This window comes from Pecten maximus, chromosome 11 (assembly GCF_902652985.1).
Source record: "Pecten maximus chromosome 11, xPecMax1.1, whole genome shotgun sequence".
Classification (NCBI taxonomy): Eukaryota; Metazoa; Mollusca; class Bivalvia; order Pectinida; family Pectinidae; genus Pecten; species Pecten maximus.
This window is the reverse complement of record NC_047025.1, coordinates 7,423,894-7,448,097: the sequence shown is the minus strand read 5'-3', so window position 1 is coordinate 7,448,097 and position 24,204 is coordinate 7,423,894. Positions and strand designations below refer to the sequence as shown.

The 24,204-nt window shown below is 38.7% G+C and overlaps 2 protein-coding genes across 3 annotated transcripts in view; one reads left to right on the top strand and one right to left on the bottom strand.

The window, feature by feature from the left end:
- Positions 1-15,456, top strand: part of LOC117338340 — a 35,956-nt gene extending 20,500 nt beyond the window's left edge. For both annotated transcript variants that reach the window (XM_033899650.1, XM_033899649.1), the window contains exons 5-12: positions 452-505; positions 5,165-5,502; positions 6,036-6,146; positions 6,469-6,621; positions 8,499-8,539; positions 9,320-10,341; positions 11,186-11,394; positions 13,936-15,456. In XM_033899650.1, coding sequence (XP_033755541.1) covers positions 452-505; positions 5,165-5,502; positions 6,036-6,146; positions 6,469-6,621; positions 8,499-8,539; positions 9,320-9,796 — 1,174 coding nt within the window. In that variant the 3' untranslated portion in view covers positions 9,797-10,341; positions 11,186-11,394; positions 13,936-15,456. The remainder of the gene's footprint in view (positions 1-451; positions 506-5,164; positions 5,503-6,035; positions 6,147-6,468; positions 6,622-8,498; positions 8,540-9,319; positions 10,342-11,185; positions 11,395-13,935) is intronic.
- Positions 15,457-18,119: 2,663 nt separating this feature from the next.
- Positions 18,120-23,555, bottom strand: LOC117337805. The gene is made up of 3 exons (XM_033898923.1): positions 23,328-23,555; positions 19,204-19,279; positions 18,120-18,595 (listed from the first exon to the last, which is right to left on the bottom strand). Exons 1-3 carry the CDS (start codon positions 23,553-23,555, stop codon positions 18,120-18,122), a joined length of 780 nt encoding a protein of 259 aa, XP_033754814.1.
- Positions 23,556-24,204: the final 649 nt, after the last annotated feature.

Sequence of the window (24,204 nt, the reverse complement as noted above, 5' to 3'; positions counted from 1 at the left end):
TACATGTTGGCCCTGACTGACCCCCAGGGGCTGATGGGCGGGGCTAAAAAGGGTCAAATTGACTGAAATTTAAAAATCTTCTTTTCAAGACCCAATTAAGATCAAATACTCTTCATAGGTGGAAGGGTGTTATGGTGCTTTACTAATGTTATGAATTTCATGACCCTGGGGTCACAAGTTTGCCCCTGGGGAGGGGGTAAATTTTACTATAGTTTATATGGGGAAATCACATTTTGGACTATTATTTGTTTGATTTCTATTGGAATTCATTCTAACTTTGTTAACATTATCAGCATTGGATGACAGCTTAATGGTATACACCTGTTGGCCCTGACTGACCCCTAGGGGCTGATGGATGGGCTCAAAAGGGTCAATTAGATTAACTGAAATACTTCAAATCTCAGGTGACCGTTAAGGCCCATGGGCCTCTTGTTCATATTTATATTTACAGTGATGAAGATGCAAGAATACAAAAGAAAACGAAAGAATTATGGGAAGAAAAACAGTGAGTTACCTGTGTAGCACTAGATTATCAGTAAATATATCGGTAGACAGACATACAGGTCCAGCTAGCAGTGACCTTCCAGCTTACAGAGACATAGTCCCATTGTCAGCATACAATATTGGCAATGGCTTCATTCGTAGACAGCTCGGTTAAAGTATTTATAAAACAGTGTCGTGTCAGTACTAATGAGGACAATAGCGTAAGTATTTGACTTGTATTACTTGTGACAACACCTTTCCTTTGGTACCACATTTGTAGACCTGCAGACCTTAACTGCGACTTTTGATGGGTTCACCTAGGTCAGGTAGTGTATCAAAAGTAGATCATTCTGACATATTTTGACCTTTGACCTTCATAAAAGAAAAAAAAAATGTCTATTCTTGGCGTATTATTATACCCCCCGCAACAAAGTTAGGGGGGGGCGGGGGGGGGGGTATACTGGAATCAGGTTGTCTGTCCGTCTATAGACACAACGATGTACCGGCTACTCCTCCTAAACTACTGAGGGAATTTCAACGAAACTTTATGGCAATAACACTTATACATTGTAGGTGTGGGTAATCTATATCATGTTGTAATTTTGTGGTTACCATGGTAACCAGGTCACTATACTTCATTTTTTGGGCGAGTGTAGACACAACAATGTACCGGCTGCTCCTCCTAAACTTCTGAGGGAATTTCAACGAAACTTTATGGCAATAATCCTTATACATTGTAGATGTGCTTAATCTATATCGCATTGTAATTTTGTGGTTACCATGGTAACCAGGTCATGATCACTATACTTCGTTTTTTGGGTGAGGGGGGATTTTGTCCAGTCAACTCCTCATAAACCTGTGAACTGCTTCAGGTCAAACTACACAGGAGTGATCGGGACCATGTGTAAATGTGCATGCATGATATTTCTCTACAGAATTTTTGGTTTCCGTGGTTACCAAGTTTCATTACCCATATTGTTGTGGAAAACTTTGTCAAGACAACTCGGACAACTCCTATATAGCTATCAACCGATTTCATTTGAAATACACAAGAATGTTAGGGACTCAAATACATATGCATGCAGGTTTTTTCCCCCGCAAATTTAGATTGCCGTTGTAACCCGTTCACAAAAAACAGGTTTTTGTTGGAAAATCTTCACCAGAGGGGCGGGAGCCAGGGGGTATGAGTTGGCCCTCTTGACGACAGTTCTAGTTAGCTCACCTGGTCCGAAGGACCAAGGTGAGCTTATGCCATACCGTGGCGTCCGTCGTCCGTCGTCCGTCCGTCCGTCCGTCCGTCCGTCCGTCCGTCCGTCCGTCCGTCGTCTGTCGTCCGTCGTCTGTCGTCCGTCCGTCCGTCAACAATTGACTTCTTCTTCATAACCACTGATCAGAATTTGACCAAATTTGGTCAGAAGCATCCCTATGGGTAGGGGACTAAAAATTGTACAAATGATGGGGCTGACCCCCCAGGGGCCTGAGGGGCGGGGCCAAAAGGGGTCAATTTGGCTATATTGATATAAACGACTTCTTTTCTGAAACCGAGCAAAGGATATTGCTCCTATTTGTCTGGAAGTATCACTATGGGGTGGGGATTCAAAATTGTACAAATGGTGGTGCTGACCCCCAGGGGCCTGAGGGGCGGGGCCAAAAGGGGTCAATTTGGCTATATTGATATAAACAACTTCTTCTCTGAAACCGAGCAAAGGATATTGCTACTATTTGTCTGGAAGCATCACTATGGGGTGGGGATTCAAAATTGTACAAATGGTGGTGCTGACCCCCTAGGGGCCTGAGGGGCGAGGCAAAAATGGGTCAATATAGCTATATTGATATTAACGACTTCTTCTCTGAAACCAAGCAATGGATATCACTCATATTTGCCTGGTAGCATCACTTTGGGGTGGGGATTCAAAATTGTACAAATGATGGGACTGACCCCCTAGGGGCCTGAGGGGCGGGGCCAAAATGGGTCAATATAGCTATATTGATGATACCGACTTCTTCTCTGAAACCGAGCAATGGATATCGCTCATATTTGCCTGGTAGCATAACTTTGGGGTGGGGATTCAAAATTGTACAAATGGTGTGGCTGACCCCCGGGGGCCTGAGGGGTGGGGCCAAGAGGGGTCAATTTGGCTAAATTGATATGAACAACTTCTCATCTGAAACTAAGCAATATATATTGCTCAATTTTGACTGTGAGAATCCCTTTGGGGTAGGGATTCAAAATTGTACAAATGGTGGGGTCTACCTCCCTGGGGGCTGTGGGGCGGGACCAAAAGGGGTCAATTCGGCTAAATTGATATAAACAACTTCTTCTCTGAAACTAAGCAATGGATATCACTCATATTTGCCTGGTAGCAACCCCCAAGAGTAGGGATTCAAAATTGTACAAATGACAGGACTGACCCCAGGGGTAGAATTTAACTTTTTTTAATAACTCGCACGTTGTTGCGAGTGGATAAAATTTTAACTCGCAAAATTACAAACTTACTCGCAATTTTGAAATTATGTGTTAACATTAAATATAACAGATGGTTTTTGATAAATTATCTTTACTTTTCAGAACCACAAACAAAAGAACAGTTAGTTGCTTCAAATAAAGTTTTTATTTGAGCCAAAATACAATTATTTTTTGTTTTGTTTTTTGTTTTATTTAACTCACTGTTCATATAAGCCAGGGTATTCTCCCTTCAAATATCATCAACTTCAAGATCAATGAATATTGAAGAATTTTGATCCTATATATTACTAACATGTTATAATTTATTTTCAAGAGATCTAGAACAAAACATAAAAAAAAATCAGTCATTTCATTTGATTTAATCACGTATGATTTCTCATAAAATCTTTGACTAATAATGAAGTAAGTATTAATTCTATCTAATTAATATGCTATTCCCTGTCCATCATGATTTTACAACATATTCGTGATTTGGAAAAAAAACCCGAATTTTTTCGTTTAAAAATTTCATTTTGTTTTTGTCATATCTGAAGTTGACTTGTTAAATTAGAAAATGGACAATACAGTAAGTACTGATAGAATTTCAAGTAAGAACAAAATATTTACTGATGATGACTTGTCGGGACTATATTCTTTGCAAGTTTTGCAATAAATTTCAATAACGTGCACATGATCATCGTCAAGGTTTTTTCCCATGTCAATATGCAGTTCCCATTTCTCGACAGTTTGTTTTGTTGGCCTTGGGATGCATGTCACTTTTTTCTTAGGAGTTGGGCTACTTTCTCTACATGTGTCCTTGCTCTCATTATTTTCGACGATCTTTTCATTTGATGTTCCGGCAGCGGCTGACTTAAAAAAAATGATTATGTCAGCCATGCTAGCGAGACGTCACGCTTTGTTTCTCGGAAACTCTCGTCACTTTTCCATTACAATATATTCATGTATATCGTAGTCTTTGAGACGCTTGAAACTAACGAGTGGTGTGTACAAGCGTCACCAATAGTGCATTGTCTGTGTGTCGGTTTTTGTTTAAAGTTTTCGTCGATGTTTTACTATGTGTGTCTGTTTTACCAGGATTTATATGCACTCGCAGAAAAATGCGAGTACCACAATTTTCTACTCGCAAAATGAAAAATCAGCTCGCATTTAGCGAGTGTGCGAGCGTTAAATTCGAACGCTGTGACCCCCAAGGGGCCTGAGGGGCGGCGCCAAAAGGGGTAAATTTGGCTGTATTGATATAAACAACTTCTTCTCTGAAACCGAGCAAAGGATATTGCTCCTATTTGCCTGGAAGCAATCACTATGGGGTGGGGATTCAAAATTGTACAAATGGTGGTGCTGACCCCCTAGGGGCCTGAGAGGCGGGGCAAAAATGGGTCAATATAGCTATATTGATATTAACGACTTCTTCTCTGAAACGAAGCAATGGATATCACTCATATTTGCCTGGTAGCAACCCCCTAGGGTAGGGATTCAAAATTGTACAAATGACAGGGCTGACCCCAGGGGACCTAAGAGGCGGGGCCAAAAGGGGTTATTTTGGCAAAATTGATATAAACAACTTTTTCTCGGAAAATAAGCAATGGATATCTTTAATATGTGACTGGTAGCATTCACTTTGGTTAAGGATTCAAAATTGTACAAATGATGGGGCTGACCCCCTGGAGGCTGAGGGGCTTGGCCAAAAGTGGTCAATTTGGCTAAATTGATATGAACAACTTCTCTGAAACAGCTCATATTTGACTATTAGTCATATCCTATTGGGGTAGGGATTCAAAATTGTATAAAGGAAGGAGCTGACTTCCAGGGGGCAGAAGGCAGGGTCAAAAGGGGCCAATTGGTCTAAACAAGATCTTCTCTGAAACTAAGCAATGGATATCACTCACATTTGTGTGGTAGCATCCCTATGGGGTCGCGCCAAAAGTCAATTTCATTTCAAGGATTAATGTACCTTTTGGCATTTTTAGTATTAAAATAAAACCAATGTACATATACCCATATAAAATGCTTATGATATATATTGACATAGCAATACCAGCGACAAATATACTTAAGCATCATTCTTGTTTCATATCTCATGAAACCAGGTGAGCGATACAGGCCCTCTGGGCCTCTTGTTTCACATATGGTGGGGGACGATGAATTGCTGAATTATCTTGTTTTCTTACTTTGTGTCTTTACAAATAAAAGTGGTATTTACCATATATCTTTCAGAATTGAATGGCAGATAGAAGAAGAAAAGAAAAATTCCAAACCAACAGAATCTTGTCCATCACAACAGAATGAATCCACTGTTAGTGTGTCCCTTACTCAACTACTGCAGGAAATGGCTAAAGATGCTGACAATGCACCAACGCCACAGGATTCAGCAGCTGACAAGCAGGGGACACAAATTATGATGACCAGACAGAATTCGGAAGATGTAACAGTCCAGCATTATACTCAACACAAAACAGTTAAACAAGACAATGAGAAAGAATTGGCGGGGAAAGAGGAGGACAAGACAGTCCACAGGAAACAGGACGAAACTACGAAGCAAGCAACACAGAGAGGTACGTCTTTCATCCGACTGACTAGGACAAATTTTAATGGAATCCTTATATATTTATTGACAGTTAGAAACATAGCTTCAGTATCAAGAACAAATTTCTTTGAATTTTTTTTTTTTTTTTTTTTAGAATGTCATACTCATTTTTCACAGGAAAAAATTCCTTAAGATTGCTTAAAATTTCCCGGTAATCATTTTGTGAATTAATGCCAAAAGTATTTTGGAACAAGTAATGAATGATAACTCAAAAAGGAAAGGGGGGGGGGGGGGGGTAGAGCCAAGGTCCTCAAGGTAAATAAGATCCAATAGTTGTGGGTTCGCTGAAATACCGCAAGGTATGCCGGGAGTCACTCAGTACTGTAGTTACAATAACGAAGACATCAGGAAGGAGTGTTTCTCAACATTTTATTTCTTGACGACCGAAATAAGAGTTTATAAGCTTATGTTTTGAAGCTGTTGAATGTTAAGTAATGAATGATATATATAATTTGCCATGATTTCATTAAAATATAAAACTGTTATTATGTGCAATTGCAGGTACAGATGCAGTTTGTGAAGGCTCTGATACCCAGGATCTCAGAAGGCCCTTTGTTATTTCTGAGCTTTTAATACCGGAAGAAGAAAAACTTATTTTAGAGGAAATTGCAGGTTTGAGATTTAATTTGCTAACTGTATATACAATTCTTAGACTTTGACATGTTCAGATTGTAATAGCTATTTCTCAGTAGTGGAGTGATCATTCTGAAATATATTTAATATTACTTGTAAGATGTCTTGTAAGGTGTTATTTTTCAGTTTTTTTTGGCCGATGTCATTATTTTTCAGAACATCAACATTGCAGAAACTTAATTTTATCCTAGAAAAAACTTGTTCCATTGATTTTGCCATTATACTAATTTGTGACGATTAATTGTTTTGTCATTTCACCAAGACAGCTCAGTATAACAACATTTTATTAATGTGGTTGTAGAATGGAAGGAAGGCTACATGCCGGAAAGAAGTGTAACTACCAGTTCCGAGGAGGCTGGTTCCGGTGAAAGAGTTGAAAGCTATGTGCCACACACAATGGTCGATGATATTTCTAGCATTGAGACAGCTGGTCAGCCTTCACCACCAAAAACAGGTATTTGCATAACAGAGCTAAAACTCCAAGTCAACCTGTATACATTAGCCGTGTTAGGTGGCAATTTCAGAAACTCTGCACGAAATTTATTTATTACAAATTTGAATAATGACAGCAACATTTTTCCTCTCCATGTATCATATACTATGTCCATGCCCACAAAAAAGTCCATGCCCACTAACAGGTCCATGCCCACAAAAACATCCATGCCTATCAATAAGTTCATAAATTACTCCATGCCCACGGATAAGTCCATGCCACAAATAAATCCATGCCCACGGATAAGTCCATGCCCACAAATAAATCCATGCCACAAATAAATCCATGCCCACGGATAAGTCCATGCCACAAATAAATCCATGCCCACAAATAAATCCATGCCTATCAATAAGTCCATGCCCACTAACAAGCCTCCTTCATATTCAACACAAGAAGTGCTAAAATCAGAATATCTCTAAATTGATTGAGTCATCGCATTGAATTCATTTTCTCGGTTGTACTTTTATGTTAAATTGCTTTCAAACCATTTTTCACTTGTTTTAAAATAGAAGCAAGAATTTCACAAAAGTTTTCTAAAATAGAGGAAGAAAAGGGAACAAAATAATCATATTTGATGGTTTGATATGTTGTCAATTATCTACAGTGGAACTTCGTTAACTCGAACTCGACGGGACCATGAGAAAACTTCGAGTTATCCGAGTGTTCGAATTAAGCGAGTTGTCATTTTTGGTGCAAAGTTTGGTCAATATTTGTCAACATTATATAATCATTTACAACTCCGCTCTGTCACTAATCAGTTAAGTGTAAAGACTGGTCAATACATGTAAATGTATATGTAATATTTCGTTCTGTCACTCATAGTTTGGAGTAGTTTTGCCGATATGCAGTATCGATAAAGTTTCTTTCGCTTAGTCACTTCATTAACGATCTGATGTTCATGTCATGTTTGCAAAAGGAATAACGATGAATGGTCTTTTAAATTTAACACGATTAAATGTAAAACGTAACAGAACCATTACTTTATATTGGACATATAAAATACTGTTTGATAGTCCAACTTACGTTTTACCACGCCATTTCCATGTGTATTAGCACAGGAAGTTGGTACTGCGCATGTGCATATAAAATGTTACTGTTACTGATTTGGCGTGTTATCCGATTTAGCAGACGGTGCTGACCGTTACAGTCGTACTCTGAACACCTCGCCACTAATTACGCTATTGTTTCAGTAGTTTAAAGATGTAATAGGCTCCGGTGACTGTTTCATTTCTACACCTGTAAAAACATCAGCCGAGTAGATCTACCGGTGTGTCAGAGATTAGTTCCGCTTGAGCGAGCGGGTAGATGAGTTGTTGACAATCGTGTGTACTATTATCGGCGACCGCCTTAGGAAATTACCTGATGTAAGTAAAACAGTACTTTTTATCACCGACAGTTATTGTTATAAGTTTCCACCGACAATTTCTTTAATGAATTTATGAAACACTTATAATAGTGTATAATAATCGGTAGGTTTGTAGTGCCGATACAAACGGAATTTCGATGTTGAAAAAATGTCGGCGTTTACCACCGATCGTTGTTGGACACAAACATGATACTTCGAGTTATTCGATCATTTCAGGTAGGATTTTTATTGTTGGGACCAAATTTTCACTTCGTATTATCCGAGTTTTTCGAGTTTTCCGAATTCGAGTTTTCCGAGTTTTTTTTACTAGGATAAAGAGAGAATTCGGCCGGGGACTGACGAAAGTACTTCGAGTTAAGCGGGGTATTCGAGTTTTCCGAGTTCGAGTTAACGAAGTTCCACTGTATAAAAGCTGGAAATTTGCAAAAATATGTAGGGGTGATTGTACAAAGATGATGGTTGACTTTTACAGGAAGAAGTGAATTTGAACCAAAGGAAAGGGCAGATAATCAGGTACAGTGGATTACAAGTATTGTCATGTTTGATAATACACTACATGTCACACCTTGTTGATATAGTAGGTGTTGGAGCTCATATTTTTTTTCATAAATACTAACCAGAAGCATACACCTGTGATGTAATGTCACTCTGCTTTAATATCAAATCCTGTTAATGTCACTCTGCTTTAATATCAAAATCCTGTTAATGTCACTCTGCTTCAATATCAAAATCCTGTTAATGTCACACTGCTTCAATATCAAAATCCTGTTAATGTCACACTGCTTTAATAACAAAATCCGGTTAATGTCACACTGCTTTGATATCAAAATCCTGTTAATGTCACACTGCTAAATTAAACATTTCTGTTAATGTAATGTCACACTGCTTTGATATTATATTCCTGGTAATGTCACTCTGCTTAATATCACATACCTGTTAATGTCACATTAATCATATTTGAACCAGAAAATCTAGCACAATATAGGGGGGTTACTTCAATGCAAATTGTGAAATGCCCCTTATGCACTTTGGATGAATTGGCATCCTAAAATTTGCAATGAACAGAAAGACACAGGTAGGGTAATCATAATTTAATCAAATAGTATCGACACCAAAAAAGATAAATTGCTGTCCACTAGTTTTTTCCTGTGTGACGAAATTGATGAGATTTGTATTTTAATTTAATTCATTTGTATTTTTTTTTACGAGCCGTCCTCACCAAAATATAGATTTGCATCAGATGACGAGTTGAAGTTTGGTTTGAAAAAGTTAATTGTGTTCTCATTTTTGTAGGAAAAATCTGAGGTTTCCTGTGTACCACAGACATCTCCAGAAGAAGGGTCAGGTTCTGGCAGTCCTCAGCAAGCTGGAAAGTCTACCTCACCTAAAAAAGGGCGTGAATTTTCTACGAAACAAAACATCTCCAAGGCACCAAATTTACCTTTGACTGAAAATGACACTGCATTAGGTAAAACAGTGAACTTATGTACAGGTGTTACAAATTCTCAACTAGAAAATACCCCTACCAAAACACAGAGTTCAAATGACAGCTCGAATAATTCAGGACCATTTCAGGTATGTGATTTCCTTGAATCACAGGGATTTATACCATGTCTATCCGAAGAGAAAGGACCCAACAGTACCTCTGATACAAGCAGAGAAGGTGTCACCAACATTGCTAATGTAGTGTCAAGCCCAGAATCCAATAAGTCTTTGGAAGCTTTAGAAATGGAAGAAGAGAGGAGATTAGAGAAAGCTGGCCACGCCTAGTAAAGGTTTCTGTGGGTACAAGGTAGAAACGGCAGTAAGAATTGTAAATGACCAACAACAGTCAAATTCAGAAGGAGATACCCACCGCACAAAAAGTTATGCATTCCCGTCTGAGGATGAAACTGGTTCATTAAAACAAAAATCTGTGGGCAAAAAAAAAACAAGAGAAGAAACACCGTACTCTTCATCACAAACAGACAGTGAACCTGACTCTCAAGTAAAAAAGAGGCCGCGTCTTGCATTCTCTGTGGTGAAACAAAAAGGTGGTAATTTTTCGTCGCCAGGCAGCAACAAAAACAGAACTTTGATAGGTAATGATATTTCAAGCCAGCCGAATCTAAATGAAGAGGCATTAGTGACAATTCAGAGTTCCCCTGAGTCACCGGGAGTGGACCAAGTCACCAATAGCAGCATCTCTAAGGGGACGGATGTCAACCTGCAGCACATTTCAGCTGCTGAAGCAGCATCCGCTAACAGCTCTGTCAGCGAGGCCATCCTTATTAACAGTAGCCAAGACAGTACATCGTCTGGGAATAGCCCCTCAGGTAAAGTTTCTAGATATTTTAAAGACTGCACACAAGGAATGTTATTGGACATTCTAGATAGAGATGGTAGACCTCAGGTAATATTCATTCTAGAGAAACTAGCTCTATCTTTTAAAAAAATCTCCCTTCAACTAGCTATATAGGGCAATAAATTGTTTATTTTATGGAAATACAGAATCAACACATTTACTCTTGACAACAGTTAATTCATTTGATAACAGGATGAAAAAAATAATCTAACATTTAACAGTGATAATTTGATCACTTCCGCTGGAGTGCTGATCAATGATTTATAAAAACTGTAATTGTGACCTTGACCCAACTACCCCTGTCTAGACTTTATGGTCCTATGTAAGTGTGTGAATTTTTATGGAAATCCGTCAAGGAATAATGCTGCTAGAGCCCTGAAAAAAGATCTTCTAAAAATAGTAACTTTTACCTTGCGCTTGACTCAGCAACAATGAAACTTGCAAATTACACTTCAATCATGATCAACAATTGAAATTTTCTGATCACTTATTCACCAATAATTATAATGTCAGAGGCAGCCAGAGGAAATCATCATCTGCTTTCTCTGCTAATCTGCCATATTTGTTGATGTTTTTGTTCAAATAACCTCGGAGAGGCTGCATAATGAACAATAATTGTCTTAAACCTATGAGAGGCTTTAATTTGTAAAGGGAGAGAAGCTGCAATGTCATAAATGAGGGGGACTTTTTCGTAGGTTCTTGTCTGGAAAACTGGGAGTTCTCTCTTTGGGTAGATATTTTATTTGAAAAGCCCTTTATAGATGTCACATAAATGTTGCTGGATGTATAGAACTAGTTACCTGTTTCATTTACAGTCTTAACATGTACACATAGAAGGAAGGATGAAAATCAGAGTGATTTGGCGTCTTCCCTACCATCATATCAACCACAAAATAGCAAATCACAAGACAGATCTCTCCCATCTGCTAGCCAATCACAGAACCTGTCTCTGCAGACACACTCTAGCCAATCACAGAACTCGTCTCTCCCACTGATGGACACCTCCCATACAGACAAGGCCAAGGTAAGCTACTATTGATATACAGTCAAACCTGGTTTAACGGCCACCTCTATATAGCGGCCACCTGTCTATAACGGCCATATCATGGTCCTCCCAATGCATTTTACTATACAACATGCCTCCATATAACGGTCACCTGTCTAACGCGGCCAGCGGTCACTAAAAATGGCTGGAAATGCCAGAAAAACTGCTGAATAACGGCCACTGGATCATAAAAAAATCTTCGACTCCGGCGAACATTAAATTTAATACTTATATATATATAACATATATAAAGCATTTAGAAAGTATTAGTTAACAAATAATCAAAGAAATGAATAGTTATTTTGATGTTTAATTCCTTGAAATTGTGTATTTATCAGCAATTACGTGGATTTATTGAAGTCGATCGTGAGCCACACGTTCCGTACACATACGATCTCACGTGAGCATGTTCCCGTATTCAGGTCCAAAACGATGTATAACATCTCAATTAACATCAAACAAAACTTGAAATGGTATAGCAGTACTTAGTTATTTCATACTTCTAAATTAATCACCTTATAAATCTAGAGTACTGCCAGAAACTGATAACGGTCAACTTGTTTATTTACGGAAGCTGTAACAGCACGCATGCGCAATTAGGCAAGGGTAACACTAATGCCTTGATCTCGTGCGGCAGTCACTGACCAACTGGCCATATAAAATACGATCTGACTGTGAAAACTACCGGGGTACTCTTATTTATCGTCTGCACTGTAGATTTATCCTTTACACATGTTAATTCATTGATATAAAAGTTGTTTCCACCACGACAACAGCAGACTTGTTTCCGTACTGTATACAAAATGGCGGCCTGTGTTACATTACGTAGCAGTCAGCTTACTAGTCAATCGTGTTATAATTGAGCTTAATTAGCTTTCTTTGTTAGTGGACAGATATCACAAGAGATCATACCTGCGTGAAAATCACAAGGTAATTGAGGGTAGGATTAATTATTTTGTTTGAACAACAGCGTAGATGGGACCGCTACAATTTGCAAGCTGACTAGGCCTGTCGCGGTATAATATAAACAACATGTCAATCCAATGTGTCAAATCTGACCGGTGATTCCAATTAAATGTGGTAAATAAGCTTTCATAAGTTACAAATTCCTATCATCTTATGCTTTAGAATTCATCTACCGCTCAGTTGAATATTGAAAAAAAAAAAAAAAAAAAAATTTTTTTTTTTTTTGAAAACGAACCTCAAAAACGTACCTGCGCACTATACGCGAGTGAGCACTGTACCCGAATATTTACGGTATTTATTTATTAACATTGAATAAAAAATATAAATTCAATTGAAATCCATTTTAATTTTATTGAAATTTCAAAAGCACATACAATGTACTGTTCATTTAAATGATACATGTACATACAGTATACAAATGTATTTTTTGTTTACATCCACTGTCGAAAAACTAAACCTGTATATAAAGGCCACCTATCTATAAAGGCCACTTTGACCGTATCCCTTAAGTGGCCTTTATAGACAGGTTTGACTGTATTGGATTTCTAGTCAGACAGCTGAAATGTTGTTTTCAGGAAAGTTAGCTGATAAAAGGATAATACAATTTGTGCTGTCTGTTGCACTTTAAGCTTTGCGTTTTCATTATTCATTTTGTACAGATGTTGCTTATGTGGAGAGGATGCATTTAGTTCCTTTCAAGATGCACTAGATCTCAGATTACAAATAAAAAGATCGTTCAATAAATTCAATAATCCCTTGGGTGAAAGTGCAATGGAGTTGAAATTATTTACAAATGGTGAATGGGTCTCATCATCATTTTGAGGATAGTTTCTGTATCCATCACGATTCTATTATTTAACGTAATGGAAAATAGTGATCGCAGAACACTCAAAAAATTGACAACTTATTTTAAAATCAGACAAAATCAGTTATTTTGCGGTGCTAAAAATAGGAAATAAAAGATGTATTAAAATTTTTGAGAACAAGTTTTAATTTTGATAAATGGATGTTATTTTCAGAGCCATGAATAATCCCTCACCATTTGCCTAGGGGACTATTGTTTTCATTGTGGCCATCCTTCTACACTTCCCTTTGTCCTTCTTCCTTCTGCACTTCATCCATTCTCTATCTCCTACTGTCACTACTTGTCACTAGAACTTCATAATAGGGTCAAGGGTTCAACTAGGGGATGGCAGTTTATCACCTACAACAAGGGAAAAGTTTTTCGAAGGTCTGTATCCTTCACTGGATCTTTGCACTTGGGTCATGTGTTCATCTTATCATAGTTTCAGGTTCATTTGAATTGAACCTCGACAGACACCACATACTAAAATGTGTGACATTACTGAATTCATTCACAGATATACCACCAAATGCAATAATCTAATTCTAAAATAAGGCAGGTCTGTCATAATATCAGTTTCTAGAATTAGTTCCTCCACACATTCATCCTCTGCATTCTTGCCATATAATTTTACATTTGGTTGGGGACTGTAATTCCCTGAATTGTCCTGTACTCTAGATACAGTATACAATGTCTTTTCTGTTTTTCAGCTACTTGGTTCACTTACAGACATGACTGCACTGACAGACCCGGGACAAAAGCTGCTGGACTTGAAATTTTGTGACAGACTGTTAAATCAGATTGTCGATTTCTACACACACAAGTAGACATCTCGTCTTTAATTAACAGGCTCTGGTGGCCTGTGTCGAGGCCAGGGATAACCTACAGATCGTCACAGAATTGGAGACAAAGTTTGGACTTAAACTTAAAAGGTCAATTTCTTCAGCTTAAACACACCGCACACCAGGCACTAAATAGATGTGATTTAATTTCAATGCAACATATTGAGACAATGTTTAGATATTGGTTGTTAAGATTGTATTCATTTATTTATTTTTTTTTTTTATTTTTTTTTATTGAAGTATGTGTGAATCATAAAGATATCAAATTTGTGAGATGAATGAAATACCTACATTATGATATACTGATAGACTGACTGTCATAATACTAAAATATTAATTTGAAGAAATAGTATCCTTGTGCATAAATATTCATGTGACACCGACTTATGGCTTTTACATCATTTTAACAAACACAATGAAATATACAAAAATATTACTTACTTCAGCTATACATGTATATATTATGAGAACAAGAAAAATGGCATATTTATTGAGAGTTTTCCATCAATGAATGCAGAACACAAGGTCACTTCTCATTGGCATTAGTGATATACTGAAAACGGACATATTTTAGTTGTTATTTTATTTCAGCGCATTTTACACTGGAATCATAATGCTAAATTATGATTGCCCTTAATGCACTTTCTTTATACTGTTTCTGTATACATTGATCTTATTGCAGCAATTTACAAATGCGCTAAACTGTTAAAATTCAGAAATACACTAAAACTTGAGTACGCCAAATGAAGTATGTTAACAGTATTTTAAGTTGAAGGGTTGGTAGCATTTTTGTGATAGTATTGTTTTCTATTTAAATGAGTTACCTTGACAAAATTCAAAGGTTCCATCAGAAATTGAAAATAATATAAATTATTATGGAAATGAAGAGTAGTTCCACATTTCAGATATCCCATGGCCATAATGTCAAAGTTAGAAAAACACATGAATACCACTGGAGTGTATACGTATTATTAACCAATTTTGGACATCTAGTTTAAAAATGCCAACTTTTTTTTAGTTTTTGGGAATATGATTGATTTCACTATGTTTTGCCATATATATATATATATGCATGTATTACCTATAAAATTACTGACATCAAACAAATTTCAAAGCATGTTTGAAATAGCAAAAATTCGAGCCCATTGGAAATATTGGGTTATTGTCAGTATATTATTTTATTACAATTAAATTTTTTTTTACAAAAACAGAAGGTCCAAAATTGGAGAACCTTGTCTGACTCCAGAGGGAATTAAAAGAAAAAACTTAATAAAACATTCAGTGCCAACCCCAGAATATTTTTTATGGATTTCTTGAAATGTTTGTTATGCAGTTGTTTGCTATAGTTAAACAATTATTTTCAAATATAATAAACTACTGTTAATGATTGGAAGTTTGTTAAAGTGTTATTTAACGTATCATTATCAGCTGTTTTCTTCATTTTGAAGTATGCCGTAAGGTAATGCATATCTAATACAGAAATGAAGGTATTCTAAAATGTGCTGATAAATGGCTGATGTCTTTGTTTGGTACATTTTGGTTTCCTGCATTTCTTAGGTTTTTATAAAACCGTTACATTTCCAGACTTCTGTTATATAAGTGTCAGACAATTGTTTGTCATATTCTGAAGAAAATCGAGTTACCTATATACAACTTGATGGTGACTACGTCCTCTTGGGGGTGCGCCGACTGAGGTGATCATGTCCCAGCCCGGAATCACTCCGTTATAACAGCAATACATTTCGTTTGTCTCCATAGAGTTTAAGATGTTACTAGAGTTAAACGTTCCACTCTTCCAGGGCCGCGGTGGCCAAGTGGTTAAGGTGTCCCGACACTTTATCACTAGCCCTTCACCTCTGGGTTGCAAGTTCAAAACCCACGTTGAGCAGTTGCCTAGTACTGACCGTAGGGCTGTGGTTTTTCTCCGGGTACTCCGGCTTTCCTTCACCTCCAAAACCTGGCACGTCCTGAAATGACCCTGGTTGTTAATAGGACGTTAAACAAAATAAATCATAAACCTTCGACTCTCCCTAAACGAACACATTAATGCTTTCTCTGCGTAGACATCCTTTCACCTTCCGCCTCTTTGCAGCACCAATATAAATGACCCGCAGAGCTCTCCACATTGACTGCCCAACGAATCCTTGATGACCTAACTCCACCTTCCATCCTCACTGCTGGCAATTCGCCAAAAGATCTTGGTACTTTGTCCGCTTCCGCTGTTAGACGCTATCAATCTACTCTCCAGGAGCACTGTTAATTCCACCAAAAAAGCCTGTTTGGAAGACAAAGACCAAATGACAATGTCCGGCTTTTGGTTGGTAACTGTAAATTCCTTTGGTATCTCCGCTCCTTGGTCCTGGCAGAATTTCAAGCCTGCTTTGTTCCTCCGGAGCTTTCTTTTTCTTCTCCAGGGTATCTTCAAAGACAGATGAAACTTTGTCATATAGCCACGTGTACCGCCCATCCGTCAAAGCCACCGAGAATAAAGACATACTATGACCTAAATTGGCTGGTCTGCCACAGAGTTTAGTTTGGTTCATCTATCATTCCTCGTGTTGCCAAGTTCATTACGCATCGGAGACAGATTTTAGCAGGAATTGAAATCTGTGGGGCTATATGGACCAGGTGTCATTCCATATAAGTTTATTATGGCGAGGTCCTTCCGAGTTCAGCCAAATCTTTGTGCTGGTTGCTCTAGTCAGTCATGTATGCTCTTCCATCAACTCTTTATGCTGGTTGCCCTGATCATTCATGTATGCTCTTACATCAACTATTCATGCTGGTTGCCCTGACCATTGGCGTGTGCTCTTCCATCACGCGGAGTTACTTCTGCACCAGATGTCTTCTCCCATCTTGATGTAGATGTTGCATCACGTCCTTGCTTGCTACACTGCCTACACTGTTCCCATGTCTCAGACGTCCCTCCTGTTGCACTGTCTTCTCTGCTGACCATTTGTGCCCAGATCTAATGTTCAACTGTGCATCTTTTATCTTATCATCTACACTGTCCCTCAGCATGACTTTTGTGTCCTTGAATTCTTCCGACAATAACGTCAGAGGAAGTTGCAGCTATGTTCCCAGGCTGTGCAACTCTATGCTACTGAAGCTTCACGTAACTGCCAACCATTTTCTAAGCTTGTACAATTGTTAAACATATTTTGATATTTAACTGGGTTAGGGGCATATAGTGTTACCCATGTCCCTCCCGATGCAGTGTAAAAAGCTAATCTCAGGAACTGCTGATGCGATCTTCCCCAGACTGTGTTTCGGGGTGTCAAGTGACAGAGGGGAATTTATGTCTTTCGGGCATTTTCTAGTCTAGTTTTTCTTATGCTCGAGTTCATGCTTACTCTTTATCGTCTACATTGTCGCAATGACGTACTAGTGATGATTATTTTACATGTCAAAATTAATGACAAAACCATCTAGTAATACTTTAGAATTGGTAAAACTTCTGTGTATACTGTTCATTATATTAGTATTTGTATTTATTGGCCACACAACAGCCAGGGTCATCTGAGGTCGGGAGACATGGGCACCCGAGAGAAGGAAATAAAACACGAAAAGAAAAATCTGACATCGAAGGAAGGAAATATGAAGACTCCATAGTGCCTTCTTCATCTCCTATGGAGTACATTGTGTTGTACCGGGGGTAGTACCAGGTTCCGACTTTGCTTTACATCAGAAATATGAACGGAACATTTACCTTTTTGTGGACACACAAAATACAAACAACTCCCCCATAGACCCAGAAATGTACTTGTTTTCGAAATTCATTATGTTAACGATAACTCCAAGACAATGTACAGAGCATGTTATCTGCAGATTTATGTCATAAAACAATAACATTTGCTTGTACAGGCTATCTAAAAGGGCAGGCAATTTATAAGCAATTACTATAGATCTATGGGAAGTCAGTTGCGTTTCCCTATCAAAATGGTGCCAATCGATATAAAAACAACTACTGTATGTTGCTTCCCAGTCAATATCGAATATGGAAGAGTATAACCCACTTTTAACTTATATTAAGAATAACTTTATTTAGACGCCTACATCATACACACAGAACATGATAATATCTTTCCGTCCTCGTACGGGGGACAAGGCAAAGACCCACATTTGGAGTACACTGCGAAGAACACTCTGCCATTGTCATCTGTGTTCCCGCCTCCTAGTACTGCCTGTGGATGATCGTCGACACACAGGAACTCAGATGCGGCTTTTTCTGTTGGATATCCCGAAGTCAGGAGACCGTGGAAGGCTGTCGTCCATCCCGGATAACATGTAGCCCTCCCTGGTACCATGGTAACGATGGAATGGGCCGTATTCTTACACACGGCACATGGCACGTCCTGCTTAAGATCTGGCATTCCAAACACACCCACATCCTCGTACTCCGCACCGTAGACATGTCCTGCTAGGCGCGCAGTCTGGTCTTTACGAGTTCCCCACACAGGTTCAGGGGGCATACACAGAGTGTTAGCTGCACCACCAGGAGATGTATAGTGAGAACCGCCAGCAAACCCTTTAAACAATTATTAAGCACATGGCAGCATTACTAGTATACTGATTACATCATGACATTATAGATAATTCATCAGAGGCATATTTTTTATATTTAACATTTTACCGTTTCGTACGATACACTAGTCTGGTTTCCTGACTCTTTATTTCCGTTTCCGTCGGACGACAATATTTCTATACTGTAGTCCAACTGAAATGGAAATAAGGGTCAGGGAACAGACTAATGATAACAGTTGGTACAACCAAACCTGAGGCTGAGCAAAAAGGTGCTTACTCATCTGAGCCATGATTAGGCACTGACTAATCTGGAACCAATGCACGTGCTCGCCAGGAAACGAGGCATGCACTCGTCTCAAACAAAGACATGCCTTGTATGATCTGGAAGTGAAGGCACGAGTCATCTAAAATAAGACACGAATTCATCAGCAGATGATGCACAAGCTCATCTGGAAAGAAGACAAATTTAGATGCGGACAAACTGTTCAGTGTATACATAAATAAAACATAAATATAACATAAAACTAGACATATGTTTAAATCCGGAATGAAATGTCACTCACACCATTTAGGTATTCTTATCGGTTTGAAACATAAAAAAAGATGCTTTACCTGAGTAGACGAGCTGTGTATCGTTCCCCGTGGGACTCCTTTCTTCCCCATCTCGTGTACACCACGCCTTTTCCACCTGTATGTAAAGAAACCATAAATGATACACACTTATGCTCCTACCAATATACATATGATACGCATATATCACATATATATATGCATGCTAATGAATTAAGAGGGATACAATGGGGAAAAATAAGTATGGAAAATCGAATTAAGTAGAAAAGTAAGCAGAAAAATATATAATTGCTATTTCTGACAAATATTCAGTCTGATAATGAGCCACATATCCAACACGAAGGAATACAGATTGTTTGCTGTTGCCATATATATAGTAATGCCGTAATATAAAGGTATCTTCATTATTCAATTCTTGGTTATCTCCCCTTCAGACTGGCGATCGCGCGTGAAAGCAACCCCTTGAATTTCGAGGATGAGTTATGGAAACTAGTGAAGGCGTTAACGTTAATATACATCTAACTCGCTGTTCAATATATATTTTATTCACAAAGAGCTTTTAAAACGTTGTGGTGCGGAGGATGGTCCAAAGATATTAGAAAACTTCGATACAGTAGAGTAAGAAATTGGTTAACTACATCATGAAGCTTTTTAGACCTTCTAGGACTCGTCAGTGATGTTAGGGACGTCATACAGCTGTTTCGTTACTCTAGGACTCGTCAGTGATGCTAGGGACGTCATACAGCTGTTTCGTCTATCTAGGTCTCGTCAGTGATGCTAGGGACATCACACAGCCGTTTCGTCCCTCTAGGACTCGTCAGTGATGCTAGAGACATCATACAGCTGTTTCGTTACTCTAGGTCTCGTCAGTGATGCTAGGGACGTCATACAGCTGTTTCGTCCCTCTAGGACTCGTCAGTGATGTTAGGGACGTCATACAGCTGTTTCGTCCCTCTAGGTCTCGTCAGTGATGCTAGGGACGTCATACAGCTGTTTCGTCCCTCTAGGACTCGTCAGTGATGTTAGGGACGTCATACAGCTGTTTCGTCTATCTAGGTCTCGTCAGTGATGCTAGGGACATCACACAGCTGTTTCGTCCCTCTAGGACTCGTCAGTGATGCTAGAGACATCATACAGCTGTTTCGTCCCTCTAGGACTCGTCAGTGATGCTAGAGACATCATACAGCTGTTTCGTTACTCTAGGTCTCGTCAGTGATGCTAGGGACGTCATACAGCTGTTTCGTCCCTCTATGTCTCGTCAGTGATGCTAGGGACGTCATACAGCTATTTCGACCATCTAGGTCTCGTCAGTGATGCTAGGGACGTCATACAGCTGTTTCGTCCCTCTAGGGCTCGTCAGTGATGTTAGGGACATCATACAGCTGTTTCGTCCCTCTATGACCCGTCAGTGATGTTAAAGGCCTAAAGTTGTGATACATAGAAGGCGAGTAGGGAAGGACATATCAAAATCTGGAAGGGGGGGTTACCAACATTCCCGCATAATTAAAGAACAGGACGTACGTGTTTAGCTAGACCGTGTCGCTATTCAAATCAGATATACACGTGGCATGCAGGTTACAGCAAACGTCGGGGCGCAAATCCACCAGCAGTGTCTTCGACTGCAACCTTGTAGTTTTGTACTGTCAATTGGTTCACTTAAGCATTGAACGGCATTCAGTTGGCATTCATATTGACTATGAATGCCAACTGAAAGCCGTTCAATGCTTATATTTACCATCTGCGATTTTTTATTTGTCGTGCGATTTTTTTTTTTGAAATTTTCAAATTCAAATTTCAGTTGGCAGTTCATAAGCTGGTGAACTCGCAACTGAATTGGTAGGGTTATATAGTGGCAGTGCCATACAATGGTAAATATAAGGACTTGAGAATTAGTTACAGTCTAAATACGACCGCCAAGGATATCATTTTTACCAGATTTTAATCTGGCCCCCTAAAACGTCTCAAAATGCTAGCATACACATTAGGGGAGGTCCAAATACATGTAGACTGTAACTAATTCTCAGGTCCCTGTGATACACACTAGGGGAGGTCCAAATACATGTAGACTGTAACTAATTCTCAGGTCCCTGTGATACACTAGGGGAGGTCTAAATACATGTAGACTATAACCAATTCTCAGGTCCCTGTGATACACACTAGGCGAGGTCCAAATACATGTAGACTGTAACCAATTCTCAGGTCCCTGTGATACACACTAGGCGAGGTCCAAATACATGTAGACTGTAACCAATTCTCAGGTAACTGTGATACACACTAGGGGAGATCCAAATACATGTAGACTGTAACTAATTCTCGGGTCCCTGTGATACACACTACGGGAGGTCCAAATACATGTAGACTGTAACCAATTATCAGGTCCCTGTGATACACTAGGGGAGGTCTAAATACATGTAGACTATAACCAATTATCAGGTCCCTGTGATACACACTAGGGGAGGTCCAAATACATGTAGACTGTAACCAATTATCAGGTCCCTGTGATACACACTAGGGGAGGTCCAAATACATGTAGACTGTAACCAATTATCAGGTCCCTGTGATACACACTAGGGGAGGTCCAAATACATGTAGACTGTAACCAATTATCAGGTCCCTGTGATACACACTAGGGGAGGTCCAAATACATGTAGACTGTAACCAATTATCAGGTCCCCGTGATACACACTAGGGGAGATCCAAATACATGTAGACTGTAACTAATTCTCAAGTCCCTGTGATACACACTAGGGGAGGTCCAAATACATGTAGACTGTAACTAATTCTCGGGTCCCTGTGATACACACTACGGGAGGTCCAAATACATGTAGACTGTAACCAATTCTCAGGTCCCTGTGATACACACTAGGGGAGGTCCAAATACATGTAAACTGTAACTAATTCTCAAGTCCCTGTGATACACACTAGGCGAGGTCCAAATACATGTAGACTGTAACCAATTCTCAGGTCCCTGTGATACACACTAGGGGAGGTCTAAATACATGTAGACTATAACCATTTCTCAGGTCCCCGTGATACACACTAGGGGAGATCCAAATACATGTAGACTGTAACTAATTCTCAAGTCCCTGTGATACACACTATAGGGAGGTCCAAATACATGTAGACTGTAACTAATTATCAGGTCCCTGTGATACACTAGGGGAGGTCCAAATACATGTAGACTGTAACCAATTATCAGGTCCCTGTGATACACACTAGGGGAGGTCCAAATACATGTAGACTGTAACTAATTCTGAAGTCCCTGTGATACACACTAGGGGAGATCCAAATACATGTAGACTGTAACTAATTCTCAAGTCCCTGTGATACACACTATAGGGAGGTCCAAATACATGTAGACTGTAACTAATTCTCAAGTCCCTGTGATACACACTAGGGGAGGTCCAAATACATGTAAACTGTAACTAATTCTCAAGTCCCTGTGAATTGGTTTACTAAAGGCTCGTACATAGCTGACGAATAATGTTGGCTTCTCCTCGTTTAATGGTTATTTTGGAAGAATCATTGAAGGTTTGATTTGACACATTGACCTTGACCTTGATCACTACGGTTATGATTTGTTAGAATATATACACGTGTATTTCGCGTTCTTTGAAAATCTACATCTGTTTAGTATTATTCTGTAGTAATTTGTTTAATTTTTTTTTTGTCCTGCTATAGTTTGTTAGTGTGAGAAATTATTTTGAAACTGCTACAGCCAACTAATGCTGTCTCGTAAAACCTAACCTATTGAAAAAATATGTCAAATATCAAAACAAGAATTTTTTATTTATTCATTTTGTTTTTATTTTTATTTTATTTTTTCATTTTTTTATTTATTTATTTATTTTTGTCAATTGGATTTCCGTTATAAATAGGTCTGACTTTACATTATTAAACTATTTTTAAACGATTTCTTTAAGATATACAAAATGTATTCATATGTGTTTATATGGAATACATGTTTGGTTCCTGAAGATTGCTGCAATGTGCAAGCAAAATAAAAAGAAGGTCGATAATTAGATATCGAAATAATTGATTAATCATTATTACAGCATTTATTTATAAACAAAATATACTGAAACTGAAACCTTTTTACCTGGGTTATCGCAATAGCAAAAAAACAAGAGCTATCACTTACTTCCCTGTGTCATTTTCGTAATAACAGATTGCTGGATGGTGACCTTTTGTTGGAGGAGTGACACAGTTTGTTGGAGAGCGGATATGGTCTGTTCTTGGTTTCCAACCTTTTCCCGGAGCTCCTGAAATTCCGACTGCATATGAGTAAGTTCCTGCGACACAAACGCCGGGTCAGTCATCAAAATACGTTTTTCGGAGGCCAGAATTGTGACATAAAGACAAAAAAATCCCATGATGACAAGTTGTCCCGCCATGATGTTCACATCCGCATGAGTTCTTATCTGTGTTCAATAGCTATATAAAGTCTGCTATCTATATACGAAGAGTAAACATGTGTTCATGGTTTAATAGGGTGAACTGGCACATAGTTTGCAGAAATGCTAATGTCTAATTGAATTCTGAATATTCTAATTAAATGATATTACAAATATCATTTATGGATGCTTTCCACTCAAATTCGATCTCCCTGTATATGTGACTGGCGTCCTAAATAATGATCTTGAGCAAATGGCCTAAATGGTCAAGCAATTGGTTGGTTAATTTTATCTCCGATGGAATAGAAACAATTACCCCCACACCTGCCCTTGGCTATGGACAGCACAGTTTTGGATCGAGTGGCCATTCATAAGCACTTCCGTGTATTGACTGGGCTGTCCACATAGAAAATCTTATCAGTAAGTATTCCAAAAATAAAAGAAGATTTATTACGTACATCTAAATTCAAATTTAATCGCTTATCTTTCTAAATAATATATTGTCCTTCATCCATCCAATCGCATCTTCGCTAGCCAAGGCTTCTGATTACGTTACACTCCACGAACCCTTGGCGGATATAGTCGTGATCAAACCGTCGCGCCCTGGAATCCCAGGGAAACCAATCAAATCGCGTTTTACATTCAGGCT

Bases quoted from the DNA above. Each gene is read 5' to 3' on its own strand.
- LOC117337805 (XM_033898923.1), bottom strand. From the start codon at position 23,555: ATGGCGGGACAACTTGTCATCATGGGATTTTTTTGTCTTTATGTCACA. The intron at 19,280-23,327 runs GTTATTACGAAA...CTTTACATACAG, and splicing joins AGGTCACCATCCAGCAATCT to GTGGAAAAGGCGTGGTGTAC. The intron at 18,596-19,203 runs GTAAAGCATCTT...AATTGTTTAAAG, and splicing joins TACACAGCTCGTCTACTCAG to GGTTTGCTGGCGGTTCTCAC.